This window comes from Podarcis vaucheri (assembly GCF_965113315.1).
Source record: "Podarcis vaucheri genome assembly, chromosome: 2".
In the NCBI taxonomy this organism is placed as follows: Eukaryota; Metazoa; Chordata; class Lepidosauria; order Squamata; family Lacertidae; genus Podarcis; species Podarcis vaucheri.
In genome coordinates this window covers 105,730,614-105,749,799 of record NC_138760.1, presented here as the reverse complement: position 1 = coordinate 105,749,799, position 19,186 = coordinate 105,730,614, and the positions used below count along the sequence as shown (strand labels likewise).

The following is a 19,186-nucleotide window of genomic DNA, read 5'->3' as shown; positions in this document are numbered from 1 at the left end:
CGCCCCGTGACATAAGTAGCATTTCTAAAACCAGTGGTGGCTTGAGGGCAATCCGTGTTGGCTCATTACTGCCATTCTCTCAAGGGCTTCATTGCAAAAGTAATAGAAAGAGTTTTGAACAGCTGATGAGAAAGAATGATCCCAGATGGATACAGGTAACCCTCCCCTATCCAATTGCTATTCAGGTAAAGCTTACACAACACAACAAGATTTTTCCCTTCTGCTAGATTACCCCATCTTGCTCTTTGGCAATGGAACATTTGAAGAAGGCATATGAAACCGTCAGTGCCCATCATGCTTCACCCTCCAACCCCACCTGACCCGTATGAATTGCCCCCCAATCACAGACACTACCACAAGATGGACAACAAGACAGATATAAAGCTCTCGGCTCATTCTTACATTCTCCAAAATTCGTGGAATTGATTTCTCTCTCTCTTTCACCCTTGCTCAGTCCAGTCGCAGGCGAAGGTGACATAGCTGTGAATATTAATTTTAACATTTTGCAAAGCTTAATGGGATTTTGTTTTCTTGTTTGTTCATTTCAGTTTAGTGTTGACTGTTAACAGCTCTGATTCAGCTTTCATGCCCTTACTATTACAGAAAAGATTGCAGCTGCTAAGGATTAGAACAGACCTACCTGTCTTGCCAGGTGTATACAATACTGGCCTTATCTAATGTGGGAAATGGTTGAATATGCATCATTGTAAATACATTCAAACTGGGTTTCAGAAAAACTAGGAAATATTTGCCTTTTTTTTTAAGTGTATAGACATTTGACAACAGACTTATCTTGTGGATTAGGAAACAAAACCTATACACACAAGAAAATTATACTGAATACTTTTCATTAAGTTGCTGCTTTATTGTGCTACTTTTAAAACTAAAGCTAACCAGTAGCTGCAGGAGGTTGAGTAAAGTCTTGCCTTGTGTCCCTAGAGCATCTGCTTAAACCAAATACATGTGGTAGTTGAAAATCAGATTCTACTATTATTTCATAATGCACATGTGTTCATGCAAGTCTAAGACAATGCATGTATTAAAAGTTAACCAACAATTCCTTATAGCATGAAGGTCTTGTTATTGGTGCGCATACTGGATATTCACATAATGTGGCTTCCCGTTATCAGGATCAAAATACACAAGTGTGACCTGCAACACAACATCCAATCCTCATGTTCTATCAGGACCACTCCTATTCAGGGTTCTTGTCGGTCAGCCATGCCTTCCTCCACGACACTCCACTATTTCCCTTTCCAAATGGCAGTCAACATTCCTTAGCTGTCATGCACAGAGCTCTTAAGAGTTCCTACCTTAGGTTGTGCTCCCCACCCCAATGAATGAATGAATGAACAGGCTGCTTGTACTTCTGCCATCACTGGGGTCCCCCCAAATATTCCAATATATTTCTGGGTTTTGGCTTCAAATCATGACATCAGCACTCACAACCCGAGTTTGTTATTTGAGGGAGAGATACCTGAGCTCTCACCCTTTAGGCCACCCTAGTGTACCCAAAATAAAACAATGTTTAACAGTACCTCAAAGCTCTTACTGTACCTCAGTAGCTAGAATACATATATTTTGGCCCGCCAGTCACAAAGAGCAATTTTAAAGTCTTTACACTTGAACCTATGTTAAGCTTATGCCTGGGAATCATATAGAAATAAGGAACAGAAAAGGCCCAAAGACCTCTAGATAACACAACCATGATCCAAAGTTTAGAAATGAACTAGTAAAAAAATAAATGAGCAAGCTCTGCAACAACTCTGCCTCTTGGTCATCAACAGAGGCCTGTTTTTGGTAAAATGGCCAAAACTAACAAAGATTGTGGGTGTTTAAATGTAGGTGCTTTGTTTCCTAGCCATAAAATGGGTAAACACTCCCCCCTGTTACACAATTACTTCATTTTTAAAGGCTGCTTCATCAGCATTTCCTTAGTTACATGGTGCTCACATTTTCCCCACGCCTATTTAATTGTGGATGAAGGAATAGCTTCATGTGCTGCTTTTTATCTATTGTGTGACTGAAAATAAAATCCAAATATTTTTTTTAAAAAACCTGCAATATTTTAAAAGCTTTAGAAAGCCTCGACCCTGTTCTGCTTTGCTTTTAATTAAAACATGCTTAAGCCCTTCAAAGGGGCTCATTAACACATCTGCAATTCAGATTAATTCATTTTGTCACTGCTGTTTTGACAGATGGCCATGCGTAGGATACAGCAGCTCCGCAAAGCAGGCAGGCAGCACAACAACAGATTGTTGCAATCCTCAAGGAAGTTTAAGACTAAAACAATAAATGAGAGAGGAGAATATTCTATTTTTCCCCCCAGATATAGGTCCACTTTTAAAATTCATGACCCTAAATTTGCCTTATTCTCTTGAGAACTCTTAATCTCTGAATAGGTAAAGGATACTTCTTGGAAATGATCAAGCCAAGAATTATGTCACTCATTATCACTTACAGAAATAGGATTTTTAAAGCAGTATGAAGGTATGCAAAAGAACAGGTGGCATGAACTTTAAGGGGAAGAAGGCAAACAGCAGCTTATCATCACAAGCCCACCATTTCTTAGAAGCTGCCATCTTAGCGGACAAGGTTCATGGAAGAAAAAGGTTCTTTGTTTTGTCTTCTTTTAAAGGCATGGGCTTTAGCATAGTTTTACAACATTCCAATAGGATTGGCACACATCCAGACTAGGTAGTAATAATTATTCCCATTCCACTGAGGGAAAATTGTGACTGACTGAAGATGACGGACTGTGTGACTAAACTGTGATTTAGATCTTGGCACTGCAAGACTCAGAGATGACCGTGGTCTCTGAGACAAGTCTAAAGCAAGGTAGTTCTTTCTGTCTCCGCCATTAAAGGATTCCCCCACAAGGGATGAATTCAGCATGATGCTCTTCTGAGCAATCTTCTCCCCTCTCTTCCCTGCCTCCCTTGAGCTGCTCTGGGGTTTCTCCTGACTCTGCTGAGTGACTTTGGGGGAGATGCATGCAGTCTGTGCGTGGAGAAAGGTGGGGGGGGGGAAAGACCCATAGCACTAGTGGGAGCCCCTGAATTGCCTTTTGCTAGCTTACCAGGTTAATTGAATACAGGCCAAATAAACCAACTTCATGTGTAGGACATGAAGTAAGATATAGTCCTGTGTGTTCAACTGAGGAAACAGCAAAGAGATGAGGCTTCATGGCTCAAGCACTGGAGAAGGTCTTAGAAATATGAATTAATCAGTGGGACCTGCAACAATCATTGCAGTGCAAGGGTGCTCATTGTTCAGGATTCTGTCCACTCCTTTGGCCATTTTAATTTATTTATTCTTTTATTTTGCTCTTGCAGACTTTGGGGTTCCCCCCAAAGCCTACTCACCTGAGTGTGCCTGGTTCCAGGTTGGCTGCAGAAGCAGCAGTGTTCCTAGCCTGGGCATTGGATATAGAGGAAATCGTGCTCCTGCTGTCCTTGGATTATTCCACACCATAAACTCCTGGAACCTCCAAGGCCCTGGAGCATCCTAAGGACCAATGCCTAATTCCCTCCTAGGTCTCAATGTCTGGCTTTGTTTAGGTGCAAATATTTACTAGACAGGTTCCACTAAAACTGCCAGCTTCTCTGATAGCTCTTCCAATCTCAGATGTATGTTGATCCCACCTAGAATCTATCCTCCTATTACAGTTAAAGAACCAAGTAGCATCTTAATCCCTGCAGTCATGAACAATGTCCCAGGTTGTCAATTTCACACCAGCAAGACAGTAACGGCACTAAGAGATTTTTTTTTTGGGGGGGGGGGTTGGAGAAGGGTGAGTGAGGAGAAGACAGTTGAACCTAAAGCAGGCATGTGGAAAACCACATGATCCAAACTCCTTAAACAACAAACAAACAAACTCAGCCCACTTTAGAGCTGTGCTGTTAAACGGGGTCTCTCAAGTGCCTCCTGGGGCTGAATCCTGCACTGCCAGCTGCTTCTGTGGGAGCAGCTCATGTCCATCAGAAGCAGATTGGCTTGTTCTTGCGCAGGAGTACTTCTGCAACCTGCCTGGCGCTTTAAGAAAGAGGGAGCCACTATTTTTATTCCGCAGGATTATGTTATTGCCAGTATCTCCGTCTTAAATAAGGAAAGGACTGTGAGTGAAAGTCACTTCTGGGAAGACTGCCAGGATGGAGGCAGAGGCACATTGCTCCTCACCCTTCGAGGACAGGCTCATTTGCCTTTGCAGAGAAGACAGCATCCTTAATATGATTTATCTCCCAATGCCTTGGTAGATTTCAAACATCAAATACCAATGCAGATCTCCTGCATGGATAGGTGTAACTCACAAAAAGGCTACAAGCAATAAGCCCGTCTTTTAACAAGAAATGCTTCAACTGAATGTTGGCTTAATGACCAAGGCAACAGTGGGGCAGAAGCAGGACACCCACACATGATTTCTGCTTGTTAAGAATTTCCCTATCATTAGCTGAAGTCAGGTTGTGCTCAGAATGCCTTTTTTAAAACTCAAAAGTCTGAGAAGTGCTTAAAGGAAAGACAGCTGTGAAATGAACACTGAGCCAAGGCTTTTTTTTTTTTTATCACCCCCTTTGCAAAAGAAGGCCACTTTGCAGAATTTTCTCCAGCAATTTTTTTTTTTTAATGGCAGGAACCATTTAACAACCCTTCCCTGCCACACAAACACAGCAACTTGGAATGAGATTTGACCTGGAGTATCATGGAGGATGTTCCAAATGGTCCAACGTGCAGCAGCAAAGAAAGAAGGAAAAAGAGGTGGAGAGACCGAAAGACAGGGAAGTTGCGCTACCGCAACGGCAAATGGCGAGCCCCAGCCCTAAAGACTATTGGAGAATTTCTACCCCACTGAGAAATTTGGTAAAATGGCTTGACAAATGTCAAGAGGCCATTTGTGCTCAGCTCTAGAGAAATGACCCTTGCAGTTCAGTGAACGTCTGCAGTCTCTTAAATGTGACGGTGTTTGAAAGATAGTTGGAAGACTGCATGGAGGCAGCTGGTGACAGGAAAACTCTCAAAATTCAAATTGGTGTCCTTCTGGATTGTTGTCCAAATCAAAATTAATCACCACTGACAAATAATTATCAACTGGGGAAATTCATCTTAGACACACAGTGCTTGAATTAATAGTAAAACGTGCGTGTCAAGGTTACCATACCCTCTGAAATTTGCCTGAAAATTTGGAATTACTGAACTGGTGTTGACTTATTTAACCTATGGCACTGGTAATTTATTAGTATATGGTGTTGATTTTTGTTTAATCAACTCATTTTTAGAAAATTATGTGTTTGGGATCAAGCTCTTTAAGACAATGGTGAATTAAGGGCTGAATCCAAATTTTATCAGGAACTCCAGGTCCTAGCTTTGTGGAGCTAGCTGGGAGTGCTTGATCTACTGCCTATTCAGGAGGTTCAAAGACAATGTTCTGAAGGATAACCTTTCCCTGGGTCTTCATATTTTAGGTACTCCTCTTAAGTTAATCTATAAACCCATGGAATGGCCTGGTTGTTCAGAAGGGCCCTAGTACATCCAGCAATCAGTTTCCTATAGCGGCCAGCCAGAAGTCCCATCTTTGATTTCAACCTGGGCTCTTCTTGCACCTTCAGTGAGAATCATACCTCTCCACCTCTCCATTTCTAAGCAACTTATCTGTAAGATACGAAGTTGTGTGGTTTGCAACTGCAGTAGACTAGAAAGGAGCTGGTCCCCAACCAAACACCGTAAGCTAGCGAAGGACAGTGAAGTGCAAGGTGTCAAGTGGTACAGTGAGAAGCCAACGGAAAAAGGGTATGGGATGCATGCAAAACTTCAGAAATAAGTAGTCACTCAAAGCTTCCAAACTGTTTGCACATATAAAATAAAATAATTTGCACATGCAGCAAACCTGCGGAGTGCCTCTGAAATGCATAAAACTTGCCATGTTGGTGAACTGGCTAGGAAGCAGTTGTGTCCTGCAGCACATTCCCAAGTTAATTTTTTTTTAAAAAGGCAGAACAGGCAGCAGTTAATACTGCTGAGCTAATCCTAATGACTAATTAGATAATTTCTAATTAACTGTTTAGTTGGTACTGAATAGCTGCAGGGGGTCACAGACAATGACAATGTGAGCATCCAGCTGGGGGAGGGGGAAATCCAGAGCAGTGGAAGTAGTAGGACAAGAGCACAAAAACCTTCACAAGTGATGCCGCCACCAAAAATGGCAAAAGGGCAGTTTATTCCCTCCCGTATTATCTTGTAGGGCTTGCATGTGTCCAGATATTTCACTGTTTTGCATTTCCCTGCTGCTAAACAGTAGGCAGCCAATGCATAATTTTCATAATATGCATCCTGAAATTGTTATCTACAGTCCAATATGTCAACCAGAGATACTGTCTGGCCACTACATATTTTGGCAGTAAAGACTGAAGCATCTAAAGTGGTATCAGGGAAAAAAACCCCACTTCCTAGACCCTCATTCATTTCCTAAGTAAACCCCCAAACTTATCACCATCCAAACCTTAAGTCTGCCATAGGCTGGGGAGGCCGCATTAGAGAGGCCCTGGCCCCCCAGGAAAGGGAAGCCATTGATCTGCAAATGAAATTGGTAGAACCACAAAGGCGCTGGAGGGCAATCTCTCCCTTCTTTTCGCTGGGTTGTTTTGGCACTGCATCTGAATGCATCGAAATGACGTGCTGATCTCTCTCCAAGGTTTTAGTGAGCTCATCCATCCATGCAGGTCTGCAGTTTGAAATGTGGGGCTGCTGAGGACTTTTATGTCCCACTCTGCCAAAGTTGGTTTCTTAAAAGGCTTGGGTAAGAAATCACTTTAGAAGAAGCCACCGTGAGTGCAAGAACCCCCTTTCTTTCTAAAGGTGGCCCTGGAGGAGTCTGCTCCACCTTCTTCAGCCCCAAAGTGGAAATAACTTTTAACGTTAATGGGAGGAACTCCACCGTTTTCAAGAACCGTCCTGCCCCAAACCCCAGCCACTTGCAAAGCATTTGCGCAGTGATGCGAGTGAAAATACATAGACTGGTCCACAGCAGGAATCTCTTGGCTATTAATATTCCTCCGGACTGTACCTGAACAAGACTTGACGACCTAAAAATGCCCTTTCCTCTATGCTATCCAAACTAGGCCAGGCTTCCCTGTCATCTGCACATACCACATTTTTTGAGAGAGGCGTCCTTGCTGGTGCCTTATCCAGCACTCGGATGTCCGTCATGGAACTTACATAAGGTACTGACCACCCTGACCAAAGTGGCTCTTGGACCACTAGCCTCCATCGCCCTGTGGCTAACTTTCAAAGTGGCATTTCTAGCGGCCATTACATCAGCTCAGAGCGCAGCTGAGTTGGAGGCACTGTGGTGTTAGGAGACCTGTTTTCTTCAGGCAGATAAGGAAGCCCTTTGCCCAGACCTCTTCTACATACCCAAACTCAATTCTGCCTTTCAAAGAGCCCAAGAATTAGTTTTGCTTTTGTCCTAATCCTTCTCACCGTACAAAAAAGGTGTTGCACTAGTAAAGCATGAGAAGGGCACTCAAGACACAGCCGATAAGATGAAGCGATAGCCTACTTGTGAATAAACAGAACAGCTGCCACCCTGCTCATCTTTGACAAGGCGAATCCTCAGTGGCTGATCAGCAAGGTTCAAAACCAACATTAGAGCTCCCTTCCTTGGAATGACTTCTACGGCATTAAAAAGTAGGAGGCAGCCTGTTTCTAAGAATTTAAAAATGCTATTATTGTGGGCCACAGAGGCCAGTCACTGCAATAATTTTCATGGGGTGAAATCCAATGCTACCATTCTGAAGCATGGCTTTTGGTGCAACAGAGGCATCCACTAATGCATGAGAAGGAGATGTGATTTTCTTTCTTTCTTTGCCAACTCTCTCTTTCAATGCAGCTCCCTGCAGCCCGCCCACCCCCCATCTGAATATCCATTTCATAGGGCTGATGGACTGGAAGGTGGCAGGGAGGACTGAAGGAGGAATCGGGGGGGGGGAACCCTCTCGTCTTACATTAGCAGATGCCCCTGCTAGATCAAAAGTAGCCCCATGAACAAAATGGGGGCACGAGATTCTGTGAAAACAATTCCTGAGAGCAGAAGATCGTGTGAGGATGGGTTGTGTATCCATGCCATGCCCAGAAAAATAAGAAAAGAAATGAATGTTGTGAAGGAAAACAGAAGAAACACCAGATATCATGCTGCTAAAATACATTTTCCAGTATTTTCCCAAAGCTTCTGCTTCCAGGCTCTTCCCTTTTGTTTTTTTTAATGACATTTTATGTAACCGATTCAGCTGCTCAGCCACTCAGATGACTCCAAACTATGCAGAAACCCCAAGTCTACAAGGTGAGCAGCGTTTTGTGATGGGAGGTTGCTTGAGAGCTGCTTCACTCTACGGGATGCCACATAACTCTACTAGTGTCACTAATGCTCTACAGATTGCAACTGAAGAGGAAAAGGAGGTTGATTTTCTTTGAAGAAAAGGGGGTTGATTGAAACCCATTTTGTATTCTCGGAGGCAAATCAAAACCCTGATGAATTATTAGTGTGGTGCATCTATTAATAACCGACAATAAAAGTTGTTTACTGTATCTATTCGACCTCTGCATTGTTGAAATAGCGCACAACGATAAAGGCGAGCATGGTTTGGCAGCGTGTGGGTCAGCTAGGCAGCGCTGTCATTAATTTAGCAAAATTATTCCTTTGGCCTTAACCTTTATACCTGCAAACAGCGAGACTGAAAACTTTTTAAAGGACTTAATACAGTGCTTTTATTCAGGGGGGGACACAGGGGTACGCATACCCCTAAACATTTTGTGAATCTAACTTAGGCCTCGCTGAGGGGCAGTATTTCAGCACGAGTAGGATAATGAGAGTACCCCTAAAAGTTTTTTTTTTTTTTAGAAAAAAGCACTGACTCTCTCTCCCACTCTCTGAATGAAGGAATAACTGAATAGGCATTGAAAGGGCATGACATTCCTACAAGTTGCCAAGCCATACTACAATACTGTGAGGCTATATTTCAACTACTTCATGAATTAAGAGCTTTAGAAGGATTGGGTCCACAAGTGTCTGCAGCACAAAGCTTGGAAAGCAATTGGTGCGACCTCTTATATTATGCTTGTCTGACATTTCCCAGTTCAGAAATTGATTTCTTTTAAAGAAGTAAACGCTGAAGAACAAGAAAAGATATCAATACTGGCATATTGCGCCGCAAAGTTCATAGAATCATAGGATTGTAGCGCTGGAAGGAGAATCATCGAGTCCAACCCCCTGCAATGCAGGAATATGCAGCTGTCCCACATGGGGATCGAACCTGCAACCGTGGAATTATCAGCACCATGCTCGAACCAACTGAGCCATCCAGGCTGACAGAAGCCAAAGCTCCTTCACCACCATCAAAAAATGATTAATGTCAACCACATGTAAACTGCTGGTCTCTCTGGCTCCTTGGCACTGTATTCACCCACCCCATGCCCATCTTCAGCAATGCTCAGCTTTGCTCACTTTCATCCTATCCAGAAATGAATAGACATATCTATCCCCCCCCCCATTCTAGGGGAGGAGAGAGGGAACTCCCCTTAAACCAAGAGTTACAGAATGCAATGATCTAGAGCAGCTGCCAAAATAATGAAGTCTCCTTTGATACTCACGTCGGCTTTCATACATGCTCCTGGACTGGGCCCAGATTTTGAATGGATCTGGCTTCTTCTGCCCAGCGTTGTCTGGTTGCTCCGCAGCTGGTGCTTCGGTGGCAGGGTAGTCGGGAAGCACCTGGGTGCTGCGGACAGGTGAAGCGGTGTGGGTGCTGTGGTGGCTGGAGACGCTGTGCTGAGAGCTGTTTTGGCTGTCTTTCCTTTCAAGTGGTTGCTGTAAGGAAGGAAGCCAGAAAAGAAGGGGGAGGGGCAGGGGGGAATCCCAAGAAGGTTAATGGCCTGCAACTGAGCCATTCCCCCACTGCTTTTCCTCTACGTTCAGCATTTCTGCGTGCTCCTGCGTAAATACATAAAGTCCCTCCTTGGGCTTCTACCATTTCCAGTTTGTGCTGAGAGCAGGTGAATTTCCCCAAGGATAGGCAGATGGAGAGACAGGGGGATGCACAAAAAGGGAAAGCCATTCATCACACACACAGAGAGAAAACCATGCAAGCTTTCATATGCCGACACAACACAAATCAAGGTTTCCTTATGCATTAGTATCGCCATATGTTTTCGCCCCCAGTTAAGAACACAATCTAAAATCTAGCAGCGGTGCAGAGCATCAGTCAGAACTGGACAATACCAGATAAATAAAAATGCTTCCTTTGACATGCATGCATGCTCATGCGCATTCAGGATTTCTCATGCATGCAGCACAGCCTTTTGCCTGCCACCAAGGACAGGTTGACCAGGACCTGTGCTGAACCTGAAGAAGTGGACAAACGAAACTCCATTACTAGAAATTAATCTGAAAGATACAGGCCCCCCTTGTTTTCTGTTCTGAACTCAACTTCCTCTAGGGAAACTCTGTTAGACACACACACACACACACACACACACACACACACACACACAACATGCACCCTCCATGTGAAAGCCATGCCCCATACTAATGGACCTGCAGCCAGGTCCAAAGAAGGGGGTTGCAAATTCACGCAAGCTGTGATGGAGATGCAAGAAACAAAATGGACCAAGAGCCACATCAGATGAAATTCCCAAACAGATGAAATAACTCTAAACCAAAATTGGGAGTAAAGAAGTTAGGAGAAATTGGGCTGAATACTGTACTTAAAACTGCTGCAAGACTGAAGCATGCCAAAATTCTTTGCAACCTAAGCTCCAGTAAATGGGCAAGTGGGAAATTTAAATTCCCATGTCTCAATTTCCCTTCACTTCCATCGATTTCTATTAGAGCATGAAGCATCAGACAAAAACTTCGTTGTGGGAATAATGTTTGACAACTCTAGATAACTGCAACTTTTGGACAATACATTTTACATAACATTGTCTATCTTCTTTTTAAAGTTAGAAGTGGTTGACCTGTGCCCTTTTCTAAGGTCACAAGACTTTACAATAAGCCAGTACTGGAGCAACGTTATGTCCCCATATTAAAACATTTGCCCCATGCAGGTATTGAGAAGTATCACATAAATTACAAATAGTAAGTAGAATTCCCATTAATTTTTTTATTTTAAAAAACCAACCCAGTGGTTTTCAAACTCTTTACTCGGGAAATCTCCGTCTATCGCTGATTTATCTGCCAAGGAACCATTGCGGAGGATTCCAGAACATTTCCCTGAGGTATGCTTAATGCTTAAGCTCATGTGGAGTGCTCAACACTCCTTTCGGACATGGTCACCTTCCAATGGAACACAGCATGCTCAACAACGCTCCCAATACTTTCCTGCAGCAACTCCTTGTAAGCGGAGAGCAGTAATAAAAGGCAAATTGTCATTCAGGGAAGCCTGCGTGCCTTCACTAATCTTCTTGAGGACACTTAGCTAGGATTTCCAAAGAATTCCCAACAACAGAGCTTGAAAAATACTAAATTAAGCATCTGACTGCTCAAATATTCTTCACGTCCCCTCAAAGCATAAACATAATTTCGTATTAACAGAAGAGGACGCGCACCCAACAGATAAAACACATGTAAATTACAAAGACTGCAGGCTGGAACCAAGACCTCTTTTACAAGAGATACAAACAAAAAAACAGGGCTTAGGGAAAACAGGCCTCTAATTTTGCAGCCCTATTTGTGGGCTACAATAGGTCTCCTCTCCTTTTCTGGCTGTTCTTTAGGGGAGCATCTGCAAATAGAGCGAAATATTCATCCAGCCCATCTCAGCAGGACATCGGGCAATGTTGGCACATATAATCAGGGCCAGCCCAATACATTTTGGCACTGGAGGTGAACCACAAAATGGTGCCTCTCCTCACCAGGGAAGAAGGGGTGAGTGAAGATCTAGACTGGGAACAAATCAGCCTTACCCAATGGTTGAAGTGGGAATCAAAGCTGTCACGGTGGGAAGGGTGAGGGACTCTATTGGAATCACATTGGGAGGGTGAAGACCCTAGGAGACTCCAGAGGACATCCCCTGCCATTTCCTCCCTAGGGGTGGGAGGAAACTAGCAACTGCCCCTAGGAATCCGGCCGCCCGAGACAGTCACCTTGCCTTGCCTCATGGGTGGGCCGGCCCTGCTTGTGATAAACCTCCATGCTATTCCCCAACATTTGTTCCAATCTCAGTGGAGCGAGGAAGGGATAAGCCTCCATTCTCTACCTTCTCAGTAAGAATCACCTTGCTGCAGTGGTAGCTAATTAAGGTGAAAAATGAAGAGATAGCTACACATGTCAGTGGAACATGCAATGTGGCCCTTCCTCCACAGCCTCTGCGTGAACTATACTAAATACTAGCAAGCAGGAGCAGAGCTGGGCAGAGAAAGCAAAGTAGCGTTGACTACCGCCACTTCACTAGAAGCTCTTTGTGACCGAAAACGCTGTGTTCTATTTAACAATAGTTTTGAATATAGCTGTTGGTTGGAGGGGCGTGGCAACTCCCGAGAGCAGAAATTGCTTTGGAACGCTTTATTGAGCTTTATTGATGTCTGCTGAAACTCTTGACCCACCAATGGCATTTCTTTAAAATGATATACTCTCAAGTGACTTGAATTTGAAATTAACTCTCGACTTCAAATGACATTTTGAGCAGCGTGTGTGATATCTCCGATTTCTCCACCCGTGCTTTTCAGGTGCTTTAATGCTGTCGACAATTTATTTCCCCAGCAAATATGGCTAATTCCCACTTGGCTAAGAACAATAATATGGAAGTTTGGGACAAACACTGTGAAAACCACCTTCAGATATAGACAAATGTTCTTTCATCGAAGTACACTAGCATAAGACACTGCAGATACCCTTTTGGGTGTCCACACTCTTGCCACAGGAGTTATAAAGATGGGAACAAACCACCATCTATAATTGCATATGCCAAATTTCAGGATGACCGGATCAGAAAGATGGTTTGAAACGCTCTCAGCCATTTTGAAAGCTGGGTAGCAAAATAGGAAGTAAAAGATTAGCCCAGCCTTGCAGATAAATTGGGGTGGAGGCAGTTGTTCAACCAATCTAGTTACCTGAGCCTTTCTCCCTCATCCTGCTCCCTCTCTTTTGCACCTCCAAAATACAGTGAAGAAACTATTTCTCTCTCTCTCTCTCTCTCTCTCTCTCTCTCTCTCACACACACACACACACACACAGGCAACTTTTAGGACCCAGGTGCTGTTTCTCAAGAGGGCAGCCAAGGGGCAAAACAGCCTCAGTCTACCTTTCCCTCTCTCTCAGTAGCAGCATCACTATAGAGACTGAACAGATAGATGTTCATTCTCCCTCTCGCTTCCCTTTACTGAAGGAAAGTAGGGAGGCAGAGAAGGAAAGAGAGACCAATCTACCTGCCAGCTCAGTTCCACTGGTCCAGATTGACCCCGTGTCTGTCCTTCTCCTTTGCAGAGAGTCTTTCTTCCCTTCAATCAAACAAAACAGAGGTAGTCGAAATTTTAAAAATTAAAAAAAATGTCCAGTAGCACCTTAGAGACCAACTAATTCTTAGTTGGTCTCTAAGGTGCTACTGAACATTTTTTTAAAAAAAATCAACTACATCAGACCAACACGGCTACCTACCTCTAGACCAGTGATGGCCAAACTTGGCCCTCCAGCTGATTTGGGACTACAATTCCCATCATCCCTGACCACTGGTCCTGTTAGCTAGGGATGATGGGTCCAGAAACAGCTGGAGGGCCAAGTTTGGCCATCACTGCTCTAGGTGACTTAGGCCAGATGACTTGTGAGCTGGTTGTTCCACAGAAGGGCCGAATCACACTAAGGCACCCTTTGCATCATTCTTCCCCCACCGCTGCATCAGCAGAGCTACCATGAGCTCAAAACCTTCCTGGAGCATGCAGCTTACACATCACTTTATCTTTGGGGTGGGAAGGGTGTACCTGCACCACATCAAGCCTCTGAGCGACTCAAGGGTGTACTAAATGATATGGTTTTGATCCAATAAATAAAAAATAAATATTTTTTAAGGCAGTATGAACTAGGGGCTTACATTTTAACACACCATGTGAGGCTTTTCTCCTTTGAGACGCTGCTGAAGTGGTATGGCAGCCACTTTCCCATGGGTTTATTTCATGTGGCTACTTAACACTGAAAAGTCTGCCTCTATGGGTGGGGCCCATTTCATGGGTCCTTCCCACACAGCAGAATCTAGCATTAGAAAGGGTGAAAGGGGACACAGTTTACTTTGCCCATGTGATAGCAAGCTTTTATTTTAGAATGATTTTAGCATGCATTCCAAGTGGGACATGTACGCACTCTGGGGGGCTAGAAACATTTCTCCTATTAGATACTGTCCCTTTTAAAGTCAGCCGTATTAGATGTTAGGCACCCACACTGGACATAAAGAGAAAAGAGAAGCTGCTTTTAAAGGCTGGAGATCCTTTTTGTGTGTGTGCAGCAGCCTGTTTATACAGTCAAGGCAGAAACTTCCTTAAATTGGAAATGGAGAGATACAGCTGCATAAATAAATCCATGAAATGTGTTTTTCCTCTCACAAGAGATCATTTCTTTGAAATCTGCAAATCTAGATTTTGTGTCATAAGACTAAGCAACAGAAACCATACTTAAGAGAAATTAAAAATTAAGATAATGTGGAAATGCCAAACAATTCACTGAATTTTCACATATAAATCTTCAGGGGAACATGGGAAGCTGTGTTATATTGACTCGGACTACTGGTACATCTATCTCAGTATTATCCACACTGCAAGTGGCTATCCAGGGTTTCAAGCAGGGACCGTGGCCAGGCCCAATCGGGGATTACTGGGGATTGAACCAGGGACCTTCTGCATGCAAAGCGGATGCTCCCCTAAGATGCCACAGTGGTTTATCCCACCTCACAAGATGCATCATATGGACGGGAAGGGGCCACTATTGTAAAGGGTGGCACAGGAAACACCTAAGAAATACTAGAGTATTTAAATAAGGTGCTACTAGTCTGTCTTACTTTTACTGATGTAAGGAAGAGTGCAAAGGGTCATTTTATTTTTATACTTGGCTAGGAGAGAGAAGAAATGCCTCCTCATGTCCACACTGGGAAATCCTTTCAGATGTGCCAGATATCCAGTTGTGATCTGTGGACTCTTATTTCAAACCCTGACCTAAGGAAGTTCACTTCTGCCACAAAGCACATAATCAAGTGCGGTCTGCAGATAAAATTGACAAGTTGTCTGTCTCCAAGGTTGCTAATCTACTGTCACGCCTAGTCATCTCACTTCATCCAAGACCCTGTTTCTCTCATTTTGTATATTTATGGACCGCATATATACTGTACACACCCACCATGGTTGAGGAGTGGAAGAGAGCCCATAGTTGTGGGAATCCACAGGAGATGCAAGAAGGGAATTGTGGGTGCCCAAGAGGGCTTTGTCAGCAAAGGATGGACTGCCCAGTATCAGAGATGGGAGAGGGATTTGTTCCCTAAACTCAACAAGGTCCCTAAGAACATCACTTCACTTTCTGCTTTTTAAGTGAGGGGTATCCACTCATGTTTATGGAGACAAGTGAGCAGCAGTTAGCATGCACTCATTAGAGGACCCTAGGTGTCCTGAAGGAGGGTCCACCCTTAACAATATCAGGTGGGCATAGCAGCAGCAAAACCGCCTGTCATATTATTAAGTACTGCAGCCGACTCTGGCCGTTTTAGTTCCCCCATATACCTCTGGAGCAACACTATGTCACAAGCTCCAGAGGAGGGATGTCAGAGAATTAAAAGTGGCAAGTGCAAACCTTTCCTTTGCCAAGTGCTGAGAGGCCTGGTTGGTTTGGCAGCGGACCTCCCTAAGGGTGCTGCCCATTGGCAAATGCCCGATGCTGTGGTTGGCCAACATCGGAGCAGCATGCATCATCCAATCACGGTAGGGTGCAATGGAAGCTCAAGTCCAGTTGTGATGTGACCATGCTATGGGAACTAGGGGAGTGTGGCATGAATTCATCTCTCTCTATCTGTGTACACACACATATATCATAAACATATTTGTCAACGTGCAAAAGCTATAGACAAATATGGAGGATTGCAAGCAACTAACTTTTACTGAGAGTAGACCCAATGAATGTAATAGATGCCAGTTGATAATGCTCGTTGATGTCAGTGGGTCCATTCTGTGTTGGCTGAGCATTGGCTACAACCCTTCAAACCACTGCATTGGTAGTAAGATGAACTAGATGACCACTGAGGTCCCCTTCAACTCTTATGCTTCTGCATAGTAATGATGTTGGTAACCTTCTGTGTACTTTAAGTGTCACCAGAGATTTTGACTGGGATGGGGGGGGGGGAGAAGTGAATGGAATCAAGATACACTGCAGCCAAATCTCTAATGCTTCTCCTTTCTGTAAGCTGAAACCATGCAGCAGTGCTACCCTACAGGTCTGCAACAAATTATTGGGCTAAAGAAGTTTTTGCCTGATGTTGTGATACATTCCAAACATGCTGCTACCTAGAAAAGCGTAGCAGAGCTGAGCATCTATAGGAGAATGGATGAGGGCTCAGTAGACATATTAGCAAGTGACTACACCGAGATTCAAATGAAGGCCACTTTCAGCATGATAAACATTGTGAGAAAGGAGAAGGGGTGCAACATATTTTCTAAAAGCTACCTTCCCCACTCATTGTCTCCCTTAGTAGAATTTGGTTGCAAACTGATAATGCAACAGCCCTCTTTGAACAGCTCTCTTTCCCCCAGATCGTCAGCTGTCTTGGGTATATAGTTCCTGGTGGACTACTCTTGGTTGTTTTTCATTCGCCTACGGACCCTCCTTTCTTCCTGTGCTGCAAAGAACTATCGGCACTGAGATTCCCAGCTGCTGGGGTCTCAGACTGGCAGCCACGATCTTTCTTCTTCCATTCACACACCCATTCATTCATAGGAAGCAAAAGACAGTTGGGTCTTTGTGGAATGGGCTGACACCAATATTTTGGATCGTGGCAGCTGGGAATTTAGCTATTGGCACAGGCGGGTATTCCACAACAGCTTGCCAGTCTTAAAACAGGCTCGTGGACCCTCTTGGAGAAGAGGAAAATTTAATATCGTACTTCTTGTTCACTTTTTTGAGGGCCACATTCCCTTGTGGGTAATCTTCCAGGGGCCATTCTGGCTAGACAAAAGACTCCAGGAGGGCACGTAGCAAGTGGGATGGAGTCAGGGGAGGGTCACAGCCTGGGGTGCATCCTAAGGGCCAGATAAAGAGGTGTGGGTTTAATGTTTCCCACCGCTGATTGGCTAGAGACAGCCTGCACATGCATGATAAAGGGAAATGATCCTTCCGCATGTTGATGTCTCGACAGGCATCTTTTATTTTCTTAAAAAAATCTTGCTACTTAATTTGAAATCACAGGTGCGCAGGGGTAGATAGGACACCTTAGGAGACAGGTGCTTCTATGAGATTTACTGGAACCGTATTTTCCTGGCAGTGGTATACTTGCTAGGCTGCAAGCCTGCTTCTTAAGGTCTCAAGAAGGCAGCTTCTGCATGTGCCATAGAGGGAACTGAGGGGCAGATGGGGCTCATAAACCTGGGAAGGCAGCCCATCTAAGAGAAGTAAAACTCTGATCCTAAACCTCCACTGCTTTGCAAGGTATCTTCAGGAGAAGAAAAGACTAAGGCGTAAACCCCACACAAATCTGGAGTGGAGTCCCTAAAATGGCTGATGGCGCCTTCCGGCAACTCTTGCAACCAAACATATAGCTCTGCTTTCCCATCAGCGAGGCCAAGAGGAGGGTCATTGCCTGGGCAGTCCAGGACCTCCACACACACTGCCCAGGCTTGCGCCCCGGGGAGGTCACTTTGGTGCTGCTAAGGCAGCAGTTTGACCCCCCCCCCACCTCTTGAGACAGATGGAGGCCAACAGCAATACATACACAGTTTGTGCCCTGGCATCAACCATACCGATACATTACATGCAAATTTGGCCTTCTAGTGATAAATCATTACCTGCAAAATATGGCCCAGTTCACATGATGTGCTAAGAGAATCCCTAGCTTAACGGCCCTCCGAACCTCTCTCTCTGGCCCTTGGCCCTCTCCCCAGGCCATAGACCCTCTGCAGCCAGAGCCCTCACTGGTCCTGTTTCACATTGTACTTGAGTGTTTTTGCCTGGCTCCTTGAACTTTGGTAATGGCTATTGCTTGGCTGGATGGAAGAAACAGCGGCGTATTTAAGTGTGTACAGAATCTAGCCTTCTGCACCAAGGCAAAAAAAAATCTGCATTCATTGCTCTGCCCACTTTTGCCTCTGGCCCTGCCCACCACTAGTATGCAGCTCCCAGAAGGTAATGGCTGAAAAATGGTTTTCTACCCCGGGTGGCGCTGTGGGTAAAACCTCAGTGCCTAGGACTTGACGATCGCATGGTCGGTGGTTCGAATCCCTGCAGCGGGGTGAGCTCCCGTCGTTCGGTCCCAGCTCCTGCCCACCTGGCAGTTCAAAAGCACTCTTAAGTGCAAGTAGATAAATAGGGACCGCTTTAAGCGGGAAGGTAAACGGCGTTTCAGTGTGCTGCGTTGGTGCTGGCTCGCCAGCTGCAGCTTTGTCACGCTGGCCACGTGACCCGGAAGTGTCTTCGGACGGCGCCGGCTCACAGCCTCTAGAGCGAGATGAGCACGCAACCCCAGAGTCGGACACGGCTGGCCCGTATGGGCAGGGGTACCTTTACCTTTACCTTTACCCCAGATGTAGTGAGGCCACACAAACATGCAGGCTCCTAGAGAGGGCTTTGCAGCGCCTTTGCTAGTCCGTTTTGCTGCCACACTGCGGTGAGCTAAATCAAGGCTTGGCTTGGTGCATCTTCCAACTTAGGACTCTTGGTTAACCAGTAAACTGTGGCCATGAACAACTCCTGGCTCCAGCTGATGGCTAGTGAGTAGGGGGTCCTTCATCACAAGTCCTCGCATGGACAACACACGAAATCAAACCTTGGCTTAGCACAGCACAGCAGTCACAAGAACCAGGGCAAAGTGGCGGCGGAAGCTTCTCTGGGAGGCTGCAAGTCCATGCAGTCTCACTAGGTCACTATTTGTCTTAGGATGTTGTGTGAACCAGGCTTATGGCAGATCACTCAGTGGCAGGGGCAGCAAAGGAAGGGTCAAGCTGAACTTTATTTGAATTTAAT

General features: G+C 44.8%; 1 protein-coding gene across 13 annotated transcripts in view; it reads right to left on the bottom strand.

Moving 5' to 3' along the window:
- MAGI1 (membrane associated guanylate kinase, WW and PDZ domain containing 1) overlaps nt 1-19,186 on the bottom strand; it is a 481,615-nt gene that overhangs the window by 34,818 nt on the left and 427,611 nt on the right. For 11 of the 13 annotated variants that reach the window (XM_082209201.1, XM_082209202.1, XM_082209205.1 and 8 more), the window contains 2 exons: nt 9,640-9,856; nt 403-480 (listed from right to left, as the gene is read on the bottom strand). In XM_082209201.1, the coding sequence (XP_082065327.1) occupies nt 403-480; nt 9,640-9,856 (295 nt within the window). The remainder of the gene's footprint in view (nt 1-402; nt 481-9,639; nt 9,857-19,186) is intronic. The other 2 variants (XM_082209210.1, XM_082209200.1) reach the window with 1 other exon arrangement.